Genomic DNA, 11807 nt, shown 5'->3' on the forward strand with positions numbered 1-11807 from the left:
ATGAATCCGAGGAAATTATCCCAAGATGTTGAAGTCATTGTTGTAGCTGTGTGTTTCGTAAATTTATCAGCAACATTTTTTATCTCACCGAAACAATGGGATACTAACCATGACGTGCTGTTCAAATATATTTTATAGTGTCACCGTTGTTGTTGAATAGACCCATGGGATATTTTGATTCTTAATGCCCATTACCATTGACTGGGAATCACATTCAAGTATTCAACACATAGCTTCCGCACGTTCTTGACATTGCATGTTCTAAACCTGTGAAGAAAGCCACTAACTTAGCAATCAAAGTAGTTGTTACTTCTTCAAAGTTTGCAAAGCAACTAAGAAATTATTTAGTATAAATACATTCTCATAGAAGAAAAGGCATAAGGAATTATTTAATATAAATAGATTCTATTTTTCTGAATTTTGAATGATTAGTTTTAGGAAAAAAAACATAAATAATTTCATTAATGTGGGGATGGAGCAATGGGGAGGTAAAAGATTTGGGAAGGTGTTATTTTTTTAGTATCTAATTCAAAATTTAATTGTTTTTTGATCATTTTAAACGGTCTCATTTTTTTTTTTTCAACCAAGATCGGACCATTTAATTAAATAGTCTCATTTTTTAAACAAAAGCTGAACCATCTATTAAATGGTTTCCTTATTCGTTGTATGTAAACTGCTTGGTATGATTTCAATAATAGTTTTGATTTGGTGTTGACACCTTTACATCAGGTTCCTACATAAGTGCCACAGTATTTTAGTTAGAAATTGCCGCTCTACTAAAAACCATTGAGTCTCTATTAGGTTGAGCCTTGAAGGGTTGTTCTCACTCTACAACACACATGACAAACGTGTGATGATAGGCCATAACAAAAAGTGTGATACTACATTTGGTTGGAATCTATGCTAGGTTGTTATATATATGTAAGGTTAAATGAGATTTTCTTGTTGACACCTCTTAAGATGTCAAATAATTTATACCATTTTTTTCCCTTTCAATTCAAAACACTATTCCCCCCCCCCCCCCCCGGGGCTTTGGTGGGGTTAAAATTTGTCATTTCATATGTGTACTCAAATACACGATAACGACAACTTTTGAAAATGACATAATGAAATGTTAAAATAATTTTAAAAAATTCTATTTTACTCTTGACTTATAAAACTTTTGGAAATAAAACAATAGACAATTAAAAGAAGGTTACATGTTCTAAATTCACCTATAGAGGTGTAATTTAAACAATCCTTTTACCATATAATGATTACAAGAAAAAATAAAATAATGCCGCCAAAGGGGTGTACTATTTTATTTTATAGAGGGTAAATTCCAAAGGAGTGTATTAAGTTAAACATAGATAAGTGATCACTTGGAAAACTTAGTAGAGCAAGTGTTGGAGGCATGTTTAGAGACCATTTGCCTATTATTTTTTCCTTCAAAGAGTTTCTTGGGCACAATACAAATTTTTCTGTTGAATTAATAGCTTTGGAGATTGACAATCTTTGATAGAATGTGATCTTGTAACTGTTGTGATTATGGCCCAGGCAATTGTATGCCCTAGTTGTTTTGGCAGAAGTGGGCTTCCCTTCAATCCTTCTTAGGTTCTATCAATTGGAATAACTCATTGCCATTGGAAATCGAATTTGATAGTGAATTACTTAACAAAGGAGGCCAAAAAACTTGGTATTTCCTCTTCTGTGTCAGAGTTTCCTGTTATCTCTCTTCTTCTATGTTCTTTTATTTGTCTGAGTATCCCAGATATTTCATCATCGTCCAATGGTCATACACACTTGATGAGATTTTGAGGATAAATAGAGAAATTTTAGAAAATGTAGAAAGAAATGGGAATTATCAAATAAGTTCATATATAGACACGCAGAAATCATACATAGTGAGAAACTCTAATAACTAATACTTGTACAGGAGCTCGGGACTCTAAAGCATATTAATGCTCTATATTACAGAACAAAGCTGCATGGAATAAGAGGAAAAAAAACAGGAGTTGATCGATACTGAGAAACTGTAATAACTAATACAAATCCACTAGTGGGAATGGCCAATGCCTGGACTGTGACCGGGGGCTGTTGGCCGGAAGCCTTCTGTCTGACCAGGTGGAGGTGGAGGTGATGGTGAGTTGATCAATGGAACTGCAGGGTTAGCATCTTCAGTGGCTTCCATATGAACAAGAGCTGCTGCTGGCTTAAACTCTTTTGATACACCACGCAAGCTACTAATGTTTTCACCAACTTTTGTTGATGAAGTTTCAATCTTCTCTGTAGGAGTTATAGGTTTCTTGTTGGACACCTTTGTCATCCCAATCTTTAAATGCCTTCCCTCAACCGAGTTAACTGCATGAGAGAATGCAAAGGCAAGGAGAAGCACAAAGGCAAAGATGAACTTGACGTTCGCCATAACTCTAGAGTGATGTTAAAGAAAACAAGAAACAGACTTGGGAAACAAGGTCGTAGAGAGAGAGAGAGAGAGAGAGAGAGAGAGAGTTCAAAACAACTCAAAGTTAGAAGCGAGGGATACTTCAACTGGAGCACTCTATGGGGTATTTATAGCGGTACTAGAGTCCCTTTCGATAGAGAGAGAGAGAGAGAGAGAGAGACAGTATGCGCAGTTACTTGAGTGGGATGTGGAAGTGCTAATCAATGGGAAGAAGATTCGCGGAACTAATTAAATAGGTATATTATAAAGAAAAAAAGAAAAAAAAGGCATAGCACACTACCGTCGAGTCTAGGGAGCAAGGTTTTAAAACTCGGGATCAGCCTCAAGATCAATAAAGGTAGATATCAACTCAATATTGATTTGAATGAGCTTGGATTGAACTATATCATACATATTTACCTCTATTTTTAATAAAAATAAGTTTTATTACATTTTTACCCTTGGCTCTTACCACCAGAGTCCTTTATAGAAAGATTGAGTGCGGGATATGTAAATGCTAACCAATGGGAAGAAGATTCAAGGGGTTAATTAAATAGTATATATATTAAAAAATATATATATACATAGAAATAAAGTTGGGGAAAAGGTTAGGTATGCTGTTAGTATACCATAAGCTAGAAAAAATTGCATCTATTTCTTTCTCTTTCCTTTTTGAAAATTGTTAAGTTTGTCTCGAATTCTTGATCTGTTTTGAAGATTGACCCACTTCGATATATTTTGGTGGCGATCCGAATGAGAAGTTTTCTGAGATCTGTGATGGAAGCAGAGGGGTTGGGCTGATTCGATCGGATCGATCACCACCCAATGGGTCAACCCGCGACTTGTAGTATATAATGTACTATTGTCTTGTTGAAAAAGTCATTGTAATTTGGGGGGTTTTCGAACTAAGGTTTTAGGACGAGTTTTCTCGACATTGTTTGGGTGTAATCTCTTTTCTGCATAGTGAAACATCTTTTTCTTCGCCCGAGGACGTAGCACACCACACTTGTGTGTGAATCTCGTTAAATCTCTCTATTGTGCGGATCTATTGTCTATTTATTTTCATATTTTTCTTAATATTTGGTCTAACAAAAATAACCTTCATATCCTTCCTATATGATACCCAATCATGTGCCCCGTTGATGCAATCCGCTAGCTTACCGAAAGGCTGGCTCGTTTATTGCTTGATAATTGGCAACCTTGTGATATTTCTCCTCTCCGCCTGACGATTCGCTATGATGCATGCTCTAACAAATTGACTATTGTCGTCTCTTCCATCATTTTTAAATGCTATTAGTAGGGCCCATCAGCTTCTTATGACCTTGCTCAGCTGGTAGAGGGGATGTTGTTCAGTGAGCTCTTTCTTCTTCAGAGTGTATCACTTCTTCCTCTGTTTGGGATCTGGTCAGGTTCAAAGGTAGTCTTGTTCCTTGGTGGAAAGTGGAGTGATCAAGACTCCAAGGGTATAGCCTTGTTCCTTTGGAAAAGTTAAAAAAAAAATAAAATAAAGTGGGATATTAAAGTTGATTCTCTGTGTCATCCCAGGGATATCAAACGGTTGTTTCGGTTTCGTTTCAGTCAAGCTGAACTAGTTTTCGGTTGATAGTAGGTGAAATCAAGGCTGGCCCAATAAAGGAATTTCGCTTTGATTTATTTCGGATTTCTCTTCAGACTGTCATAGGATTTATGGGTTTGGTACGGTTTGATTTACTGTGTATAAATTATAAACAATTATGAAATTTTTTTATTTTATTTGGTCTGTTTTTCAGGTTCAGTGTAATTTTCAATCAATCTGATACGATTCCACAATGCCCTAAATCATAGCTGACCGAATAAGGAATCTTGAACAATGAAGTGAAGATTTTTTTTTTTTTTTGGTGTAAATCACTTCATAGCAAATAAGGGAATCCTACCAAGGCTTGGAACTAATTCCCCAAGACTCAAAGGACTCCAAACCCAAGGTCATAAGCCTAACAAGATTAAAGATACCTCAAAGAGAACAAAGGGATCACAAGGCTACCCACAAAAATAGCCCTGCAAATTCTAACTCCTCTCAACCCAAATAGGATGCCCCTTTTTTGAGCTAGAAAGATATTCTTGGAAGATTCCCCCCCCTCCCCCTCCCCTCCCCCTCCCCTCTCCCCCTTCCCCCTCTTTTTTTTTTTTTTTTTAACTAACATGGCTTCTTTATGGATGTATGTGTGTTTATTTTATTTTTTTATTTTTAATATCTATTGATGATAATACTGAAGACGAAACTTTAAGACAAAGTAGTACTAATATTGATTTCCTATTTGCTAATGGCAATGTCGAAGGTTGAAAGAAAAATAACTTTTATCCTTTTTTGTTTAGGTATACCTAGACATTAATCATATACATCTTATCTTTAAATTTTAATATATTTTTACAAACTCATAGTATTTAAGAAAGAAAAAAAAAAAATAAACTACACTGAACCTAAATATCTTCTTTAATATCCCTAATAATAAAAAGAAGAGAGTCTTTATTTATTTTTGAATAAATGAAAATTTCTCTCTTTTAAAATGTGAGTAAACATCACATAAAAAATCAATTTTATAATTCCCCAAATCTCCCTTGAAAGTCTTGATATTCCTCTTCAATTCCAAATTGTCCAACTCCAAGTCTTTAGAATACATGCTCAAATTATCTCTTCAAATTTTGTTAATAATATGATGATGCACTAAGCATGACATAAGACATGACAGTCTTGAAATAAGTACTAGAATGCTTGAAATCGTCTGTAATTCCGATCTCGTACAATTCCGTGTAATATCACCTTCAGGCGGTGACACGTGTATTGATACCAATACAATGGCCCAGATCTGGTACAACTAATAAAACATTAAATCAATGAAAAGACATTTAAATCAGATCTGGGCCATTGTATTGGTATCAATACACGTGTCACCGTCTGAAGGTGGTATTGCACGGAATTGTACAAGATCAGAATTGCAGATGATTTTTTTCCCTCTATATATACAACCTACAAAGAAATGTATGGTACAGGTTTGCATGTCCCATGTATGGAATTATTTTTCTTTTTGCCTTTCCAGTGTCGTCGGTCTCCTATGTATTGGGGCCTTCTTTCAACAAACCAAAGTGGGATCCACTGCCCACCATCTAGGAGCTTGAAAAGCTTTGTACAGCCTCTATTAACAACCGTTGGTTAAAAGCTTCTTTTTCTTGTGGGGTCGTCTCCTATGTCTTTGGGACTTGTTTTAATAAGCTTTCTATAATTCTCAGCCGTCAGTTCAAAGCTTCTCTCCATGTTTCAAGTGATTCTCTCACAATTTTAATACTGTGGGCGTGATTGTTATTAGACTTTTATATTGACGATGATTGATTCTAGACATAGAGATATTTGGGAAAAAAGTTGGCGGATCCCACTGATCACATGGTACGAGGACTGAAGGGATACAATTTCAATTGCGTTTGAATTGTTTATTTTCTGGATAAGTAAATATTGTTTTATATAGAAAAGGATTTACATCAAATAGACTATTACAAAGAGAGAATCAAGGAGAAAATAAAGAATAGACTATTACAAGGAGAGAATTAAGAAAAAAGGCCAGAGATCTGAATCTAAACCGCCTGCACTTCATCTAGATTTGAATATAAATTTAGAGTTCCAGAGAGCTTCTGGCTTTCTAAGACTTCTTTAGTTCAAGTTGAAGCGTCTGATTATTAAAAGGCCATGGAATAAGTTAATCAAAATAGGTTTAGTATCCTCTAGACCAGGTGCACCATCTTTCCTCTTCATGGCTGTTTTGTTTTTTCTGTTTTCTTTTCTAATCTTCCTTTTGCATGCCAAACTTCTCAGGAACTCCTCATAGTGTGTATTCCCACTGAGAGTTGGTGTTAGAAATTAGAATCCTTATGAGGATATTCATCACTTATTCTTTGTATGACTATTTTCCTTTTGTATTCGGGGATATTACATAAATGTTGCCCCGTTAAGAAGGATCCTTGATTTTGACGAGGGATTGAGGTGGGTGAAGACGAGCTTTGATGTTGTGACGAGGTTAATTTTCTATGTTACCATCTGATATAGCCAAAATAACCCCTCGGTGGGGGCCATGACACGTGTCGCCTCTGAGACACGTGTCCACCGCCAGACGAAGGTTCCAAGAGACCACTCACACTCGAGCACGCGCAATCACCGAGGCACGCCCGCAGAATCATGCGGGATCACGTCGTCTGCATGAGGGGAATATTCCCCCCAGAAGGTTGGACGTATTCGAGTAGGACTCTAAGAAGGCCGAAGGGGGAAAAACCCTAAGGCCAAAGAGCTATATAAGAAGGCACGGAGGAAAGGGGAAGGTAAGCGCTGATACCCTCACCATTACTCCCTTATTGAACTGTGCGGCCGACCCTGACTTGAGCGTCGGAGGACTAACCCCGGACAAAGTTCCGGGCCTCCGTCGTCTGTGTTTGTGTAGGTTGAACGAGCGGGGTTTTTGGCAGCAACAGATTGGCGCCGTCTGTGGGAACGACGGTAATGGTGGGGAGAACCTACAACCGAAGAAGGACGAGAGCGACGTCCAACGTAGACATGGGGGAAGAACCTTCAGGGGAGCTTCCTCCCTCGGCGGAGACTGGACGAGAAAGAGGTCATGATGACCGGGAAGTGTCCGTCAGATACCAGCGGTCGGCTGGATATTCAGTACGGGAAGGCAGCGACCATCAGCCTCCCGCGGCCCAGGAGTACGTGACAAGGCAGCAGTTCGAAGACCTCCAGAACAAATACAACCGGATGGCAGAGACTATGAGGGAGGTCTCCAAAGCTGTCTCCCATAAGACCGGCGGAGCACCCCCAGGGACTCACGTCCAGTTCGAGAGGGCTCGAGAAGAAGACCGAAGCAGTACGGGATCGACGAGGGCCGGCCGCGATCCTCGAAACCGAGCAAGGGAGAGTCCCGCGCCCCGAAGTAGGACGCGACGCGCCGCCAGAGACCCGCATGGGGATCAGCACCAAGAAGACAAGCAGAGATCCGAGGACTCGGGATTAAAGAGGATGATCTTGGACCTGAAGGACGAGATCAGAAAGGTGGCAGAAAACCAGACAGGGAACCGCGAGCCCGACCTCACCAATGATACGGCCTTAGCTGACGAGGTCATGAGGGACCCGCTCCCAGTCGGTTTCCGCCTGCCCAAGTACGACACCTATGACGGGTCGGGGGACCCCGTCGATCACTTGGAAGGCTTTAAGGTCGCCATGCAATTCCATCGCGTCTCAGAAAATATTATGTGTCGGGCCCTCCCATTGACGTTCAGGGGAGCGGCGAGGCTGTGGTATAACCGACTACCGACGAAGTCGATTCACAGCTTCAGCGACCTAAGTTACTTCTTCGTGAAGGGGTTCTCTAGTAGCCAGCCCCTCCAGAAGACTACGTTGAACCTAACCAACGTCAAACAGCAAGAAGGGGAATCGCTGCGGAATTACATGAAGCGATTCCAACAAGAAAAGATCACGATCAGGGGCCTAGACCCGAAGGAGGAGTTCACGGCCCTGCTGGGTGGCGTCAAGGACAAGGAATTGAAGAGGTCCCTGGCGAAGCATACGCCTAGAGATCTGACCGAGCTGAGGGCGCGATGCGATAAGTATATCCAGATGGAGGAAACCCTCCAGGCAGATGAAGAAGTCGAAAGGAAGGCGGCGAGGAAGAGGCCCTTGAGGGTTGATGATAAACCCACCGACGAAGAAAAAAGACGAAAGTCCGAGCGCAGTCGGGCACCCAGTCCGCCGAGGAAGTTTGAGAGCTATGCACCTCTGAACCGAAGACGAACAGAGGTGTTAATGCAGATAAAAGATTCTCCAGATGCCAGGGCCATGAAGTGGCCAGGAAAGATGGGGCGACATCCCGAAAGACGCAATGTGGATAGATACTGCCACTTCCACAGAGACCACGGCCATGACACCGAGGACTGTTGGCATCTCAAGGGGGAGATAGAAGGAATGATCAGAAGGGGATACTTAGGCAGATTTGTAGACCGGGAGAAAGAGCTGGCTCCAGAAGGCAATGGCCGGAGAGATAACCGTCGGAGAGACGGTGGAGGTCGGTATGAAAGAGGGGGGCTCGCCCGCAGAAGAAATCAAGAACAGCGGAGGAACCAGACACCAGAGGAAGATGGACACCGACCTCGAGAGGAGAACAAGAGCCCAACAAGAGTTATAGCAACCATCTGTGGAGGCCCGGCCGCAGGAGAGAGTTCGGTCTCTGCCAGGAAGGCGAAGGCCTACGCGAGGAGCGTACATGTGGCAGAATGGTCGAACAAGAAGGCAAAGACGGGGACGGTCATCTCCTTTTCAGACGATGATCTGGAAGGGGTACAGACCCCGCATGACGATGCCTTGGTCATCGCCATGACTATAGGAGATTGCAAAGTAAAGAGGATCTTGGTGGATAACGGCAGCTCAGCTGATATCCTGTTCCTCGAAGCTTTCCGGAAGATGGGGCTCGACGAAGGAAAGTTAAAAAAGGTCGAACACCCGCTGCAAGGATTCTCTGGCACCCCGGTGAAGGTGGAAGGGTCGATAGAGCTGCCGGTTCGGGCTGGCACCGGAGATCGCCAGGCGACGGTGATGATCAACTTCCTGGTAGTGAGCATTACATCAGCGTATAATGCCATACTAGGAAGAGTCGGGTTGAATCTGTTAAAGGCCATCGTCTCCACCCCCCATCTCAAAATGAAGTTCCCAACCAAGAATGGCGTCGGGGAGTGTCGGGGTGATCAGGAGACGTCCCGAAGATGTTACGCCACTACTCTCTGGGGAAAAGAAAAGGCGGGTGAGACGCTCCCAATAGAGGATTTACGTGATGATGCCAGTTATCAACGGGGGGAGCCGGCCGAAGACTTGGTGCAAGTCGAAGCTGAGGAAGGAGATGACACTCGACAATTTCAGATTGGGGCTACCATGCCGAGGCCGCAACAAGAAAGGCTCATCTCATTCCTACGGAGCAACATTGACGTATTCGCCTGGTCGGCGTCGGACATGCCCGGGATTGACCGAGAGGTAATAGAACATCACCTGAACGTCTGCCCAATGAAGAAGCCGGTGCAGCAGAGGAAGAGAACGTTCGCCCCAGAAAGGCAGAAGAAGATAGATGAGGAAGTAGAAAAGTTACTGAAGGCCCGGTTCATCCGTGAGATTCATTACCCGGAGTGGATATCGAACGTGGTGATGGTCCCGAAGGCAAACGGGAAGTGGAGGATCTGCATCGACTTCACCGACCTGAATAAGGCCTGCCCCAAAGATGCATACCCCCTACCGAAGATAGACCTGCTCATCGACGCCACGGCGGGATACGAGGCACTGAGTTTCATGGATGCATATTCGGGGTACAACCAAATCAAAATGGCCGAGGCTGACGTCCCGAAAACCTCCTTCATAACTGAACAAAGTTTTTAAAGGGCTGATTGGCAAGACCATGGAAGTGTACGTGGACGACATGCTCGTGAAAAGCCTGAAGGCGGAAAGACATATCCAAGACTTGGAAGAGGCGTTCCAAGTGCTACGACGGTACGGCATGAAGCTGAACCCGGCAAAATGTGCCTTCGGAGTAGCCTCGGGGAAGTTTCTTGGCTTCATCGTTTCAGAAAGAGGAATCGAAGCCAACCCAGTCAAGATACAAGCCATTCGGGACATGAGGTCACCCCAGAATGTAAAGCAAGTCCAGGAGCTGACGGGTCGGGTAGCTGCCCTCGGAAGACTTATGTCTCGGTCTGCTGATAGATGCCTTCCTTTCTTCAAGGCGCTGAAAGGGGCTAAAAGGTTCGAGTGGACGGAGGAGTGCGAAAAATCTTTCGAGAATTGAAGGAGTACTTGGCCGCACCCCCACTGCTGACAAAGCCGAACACCGGAGATATTCTACAGCTGTACCTTGCTGTATCGACGGTTGCTGTAAGCGCCGTATTGACGAAAGAGGAAGGAAAACAACAACGGCCAATATACTATGTCAGCCGAACCCTCTTAGATGCCGAGACAAGATATCGAAAGGCGGAAAAAGTGGCGTACGCCCTCGTGACGGCGGCAAGAAAGCTGAGGCCATATTTTCAGTCACATACAATATGCGTACTCACCGACCAGCCTCTGAAGAAAATACTGCAACGGCCAGATATGTCCGGTCGTCTAGTAAATTGGGCCATAGAGTTGGGAGAGTTCGACATCCAGTACAAGCCGAGAACCGTAATTAAAGCACAGGCCCTCGCAGACTTCATAGCGGAGACGACGATTCCCGATGACCCGCAGGAATCCACCGAGGGACGAGCAGATGAGGCTTGGACACTGTATGTGGATGGGGCTTCCAACAGTGATGGAAGTGGCGCTGGAATTGTGCTGGTAAGCCCCGAGGGCTTCAAAGTAGAGTGCGCCCTGCGGTTCGACTTCGACGCCTCCAACAACGAAGCGGAGTACGAAGCAATAATAGCCGGAATTAATCTAGCTCGGGCTTTGATGGTGAAGGAACTAGTAGTGAATAGCGACTCCCAACTCGTGGTGCGACAAGTAAATGGCGAATATGAGGCCAAAGAGCAGAGGATGGCCGAATACTTGAACACGGTGCGAGAAAGGTCAGCAGTTTTCAAGGAATTTGAGGTAAAGCAGGTGTCTCGAGAAGAGAATGCTAGCGCAGACGCACTGTCGCAGCTGGCCACTTCCGACTTCGCGGAACTTGGGCGAGCGGTGTATTTCGAAGTACTACCACAGCCAAGCATCGAGAAACCCCACGAGGTGTTACCCGTAGGTGAAAACGGCCGAAGCTGGATGGACGCCATAATGGAATACCTCAAGGAGGGGAAGCTCCCAGAGAACAAGGACGAAGCAAGAAAAGTAAGAATGAGGTCGGCACGCTTTTTCCTGAAGGATGACACGCTGTACAAGATAGGGTTTACCTCACCGTACCTCAAGTGCCTGGATTCGTCCGACGGCGAGTACGCGCTCCGGGAAGTGCATGAAGGGATATGTGGCCAACACCTTGGAGCCCGGGCCCTGGCTCACAAAGTACTAAGGCAGGGCCTGTACTGGCCGACAATGAGGAAGGACGCGGAAGCACTGGTCAGAAAGTGCGTCAAGTGCCAGATGTTCGCCCCCGTGCCTAGGCTACATTCTACCGAACTGTCGTCCTTATCTAGCCCAGTACCGTTCGCCATGTGGGGGATGGACATCTTAGGTCCGTTCCCCTTGGCCACTAGACAAAGGAAGTTTGTGGTGGTAGCAGTCGACTATTTCACGAAGTGGGCGGAAGCCGAAGCCCTAGCAACGATAACAGAAAAGAACATAAGGGACTTCTTCCAGAGAGCGGTGGTATACAGATTCGGAATCCCCCAGGTCGTGGTTACGGATAATGGCACTCAGTTCGCCAAT

At 43.9% G+C, this 11807-nt stretch overlaps 1 protein-coding gene across 1 annotated transcript; it reads right to left on the minus strand.

Annotated features, from left to right (window-relative positions):
- Positions 1 to 1945: 1945 nt before the first annotated feature.
- LOC122073375 (precursor of CEP3-like) lies at positions 1946 to 2490 on the minus strand. Its single transcript, XM_042637955.1, has one exon. It carries the CDS (start codon positions 2402 to 2404, stop codon positions 2036 to 2038), a length of 369 nt encoding a protein of 122 aa, XP_042493889.1. The 5' UTR covers positions 2405 to 2490; the 3' UTR covers positions 1946 to 2035.
- Between the last annotated feature and the right edge of the window lie 9317 nt (positions 2491 to 11807).

Source organism: Macadamia integrifolia, chromosome 3, assembly GCF_013358625.1.
Source record: "Macadamia integrifolia cultivar HAES 741 chromosome 3, SCU_Mint_v3, whole genome shotgun sequence".
NCBI lineage: Eukaryota > Viridiplantae > Streptophyta > Magnoliopsida > Proteales > Proteaceae > Macadamia > Macadamia integrifolia.

Bases quoted from the DNA above. Each gene is read 5' to 3' on its own strand.
- LOC122073375 (XM_042637955.1), bottom strand. From the start codon at position 2,404: ATGGCGAACGTCAAGTTCATCTTTGCCTTTGTGCTTCTCCTTGCCTTT.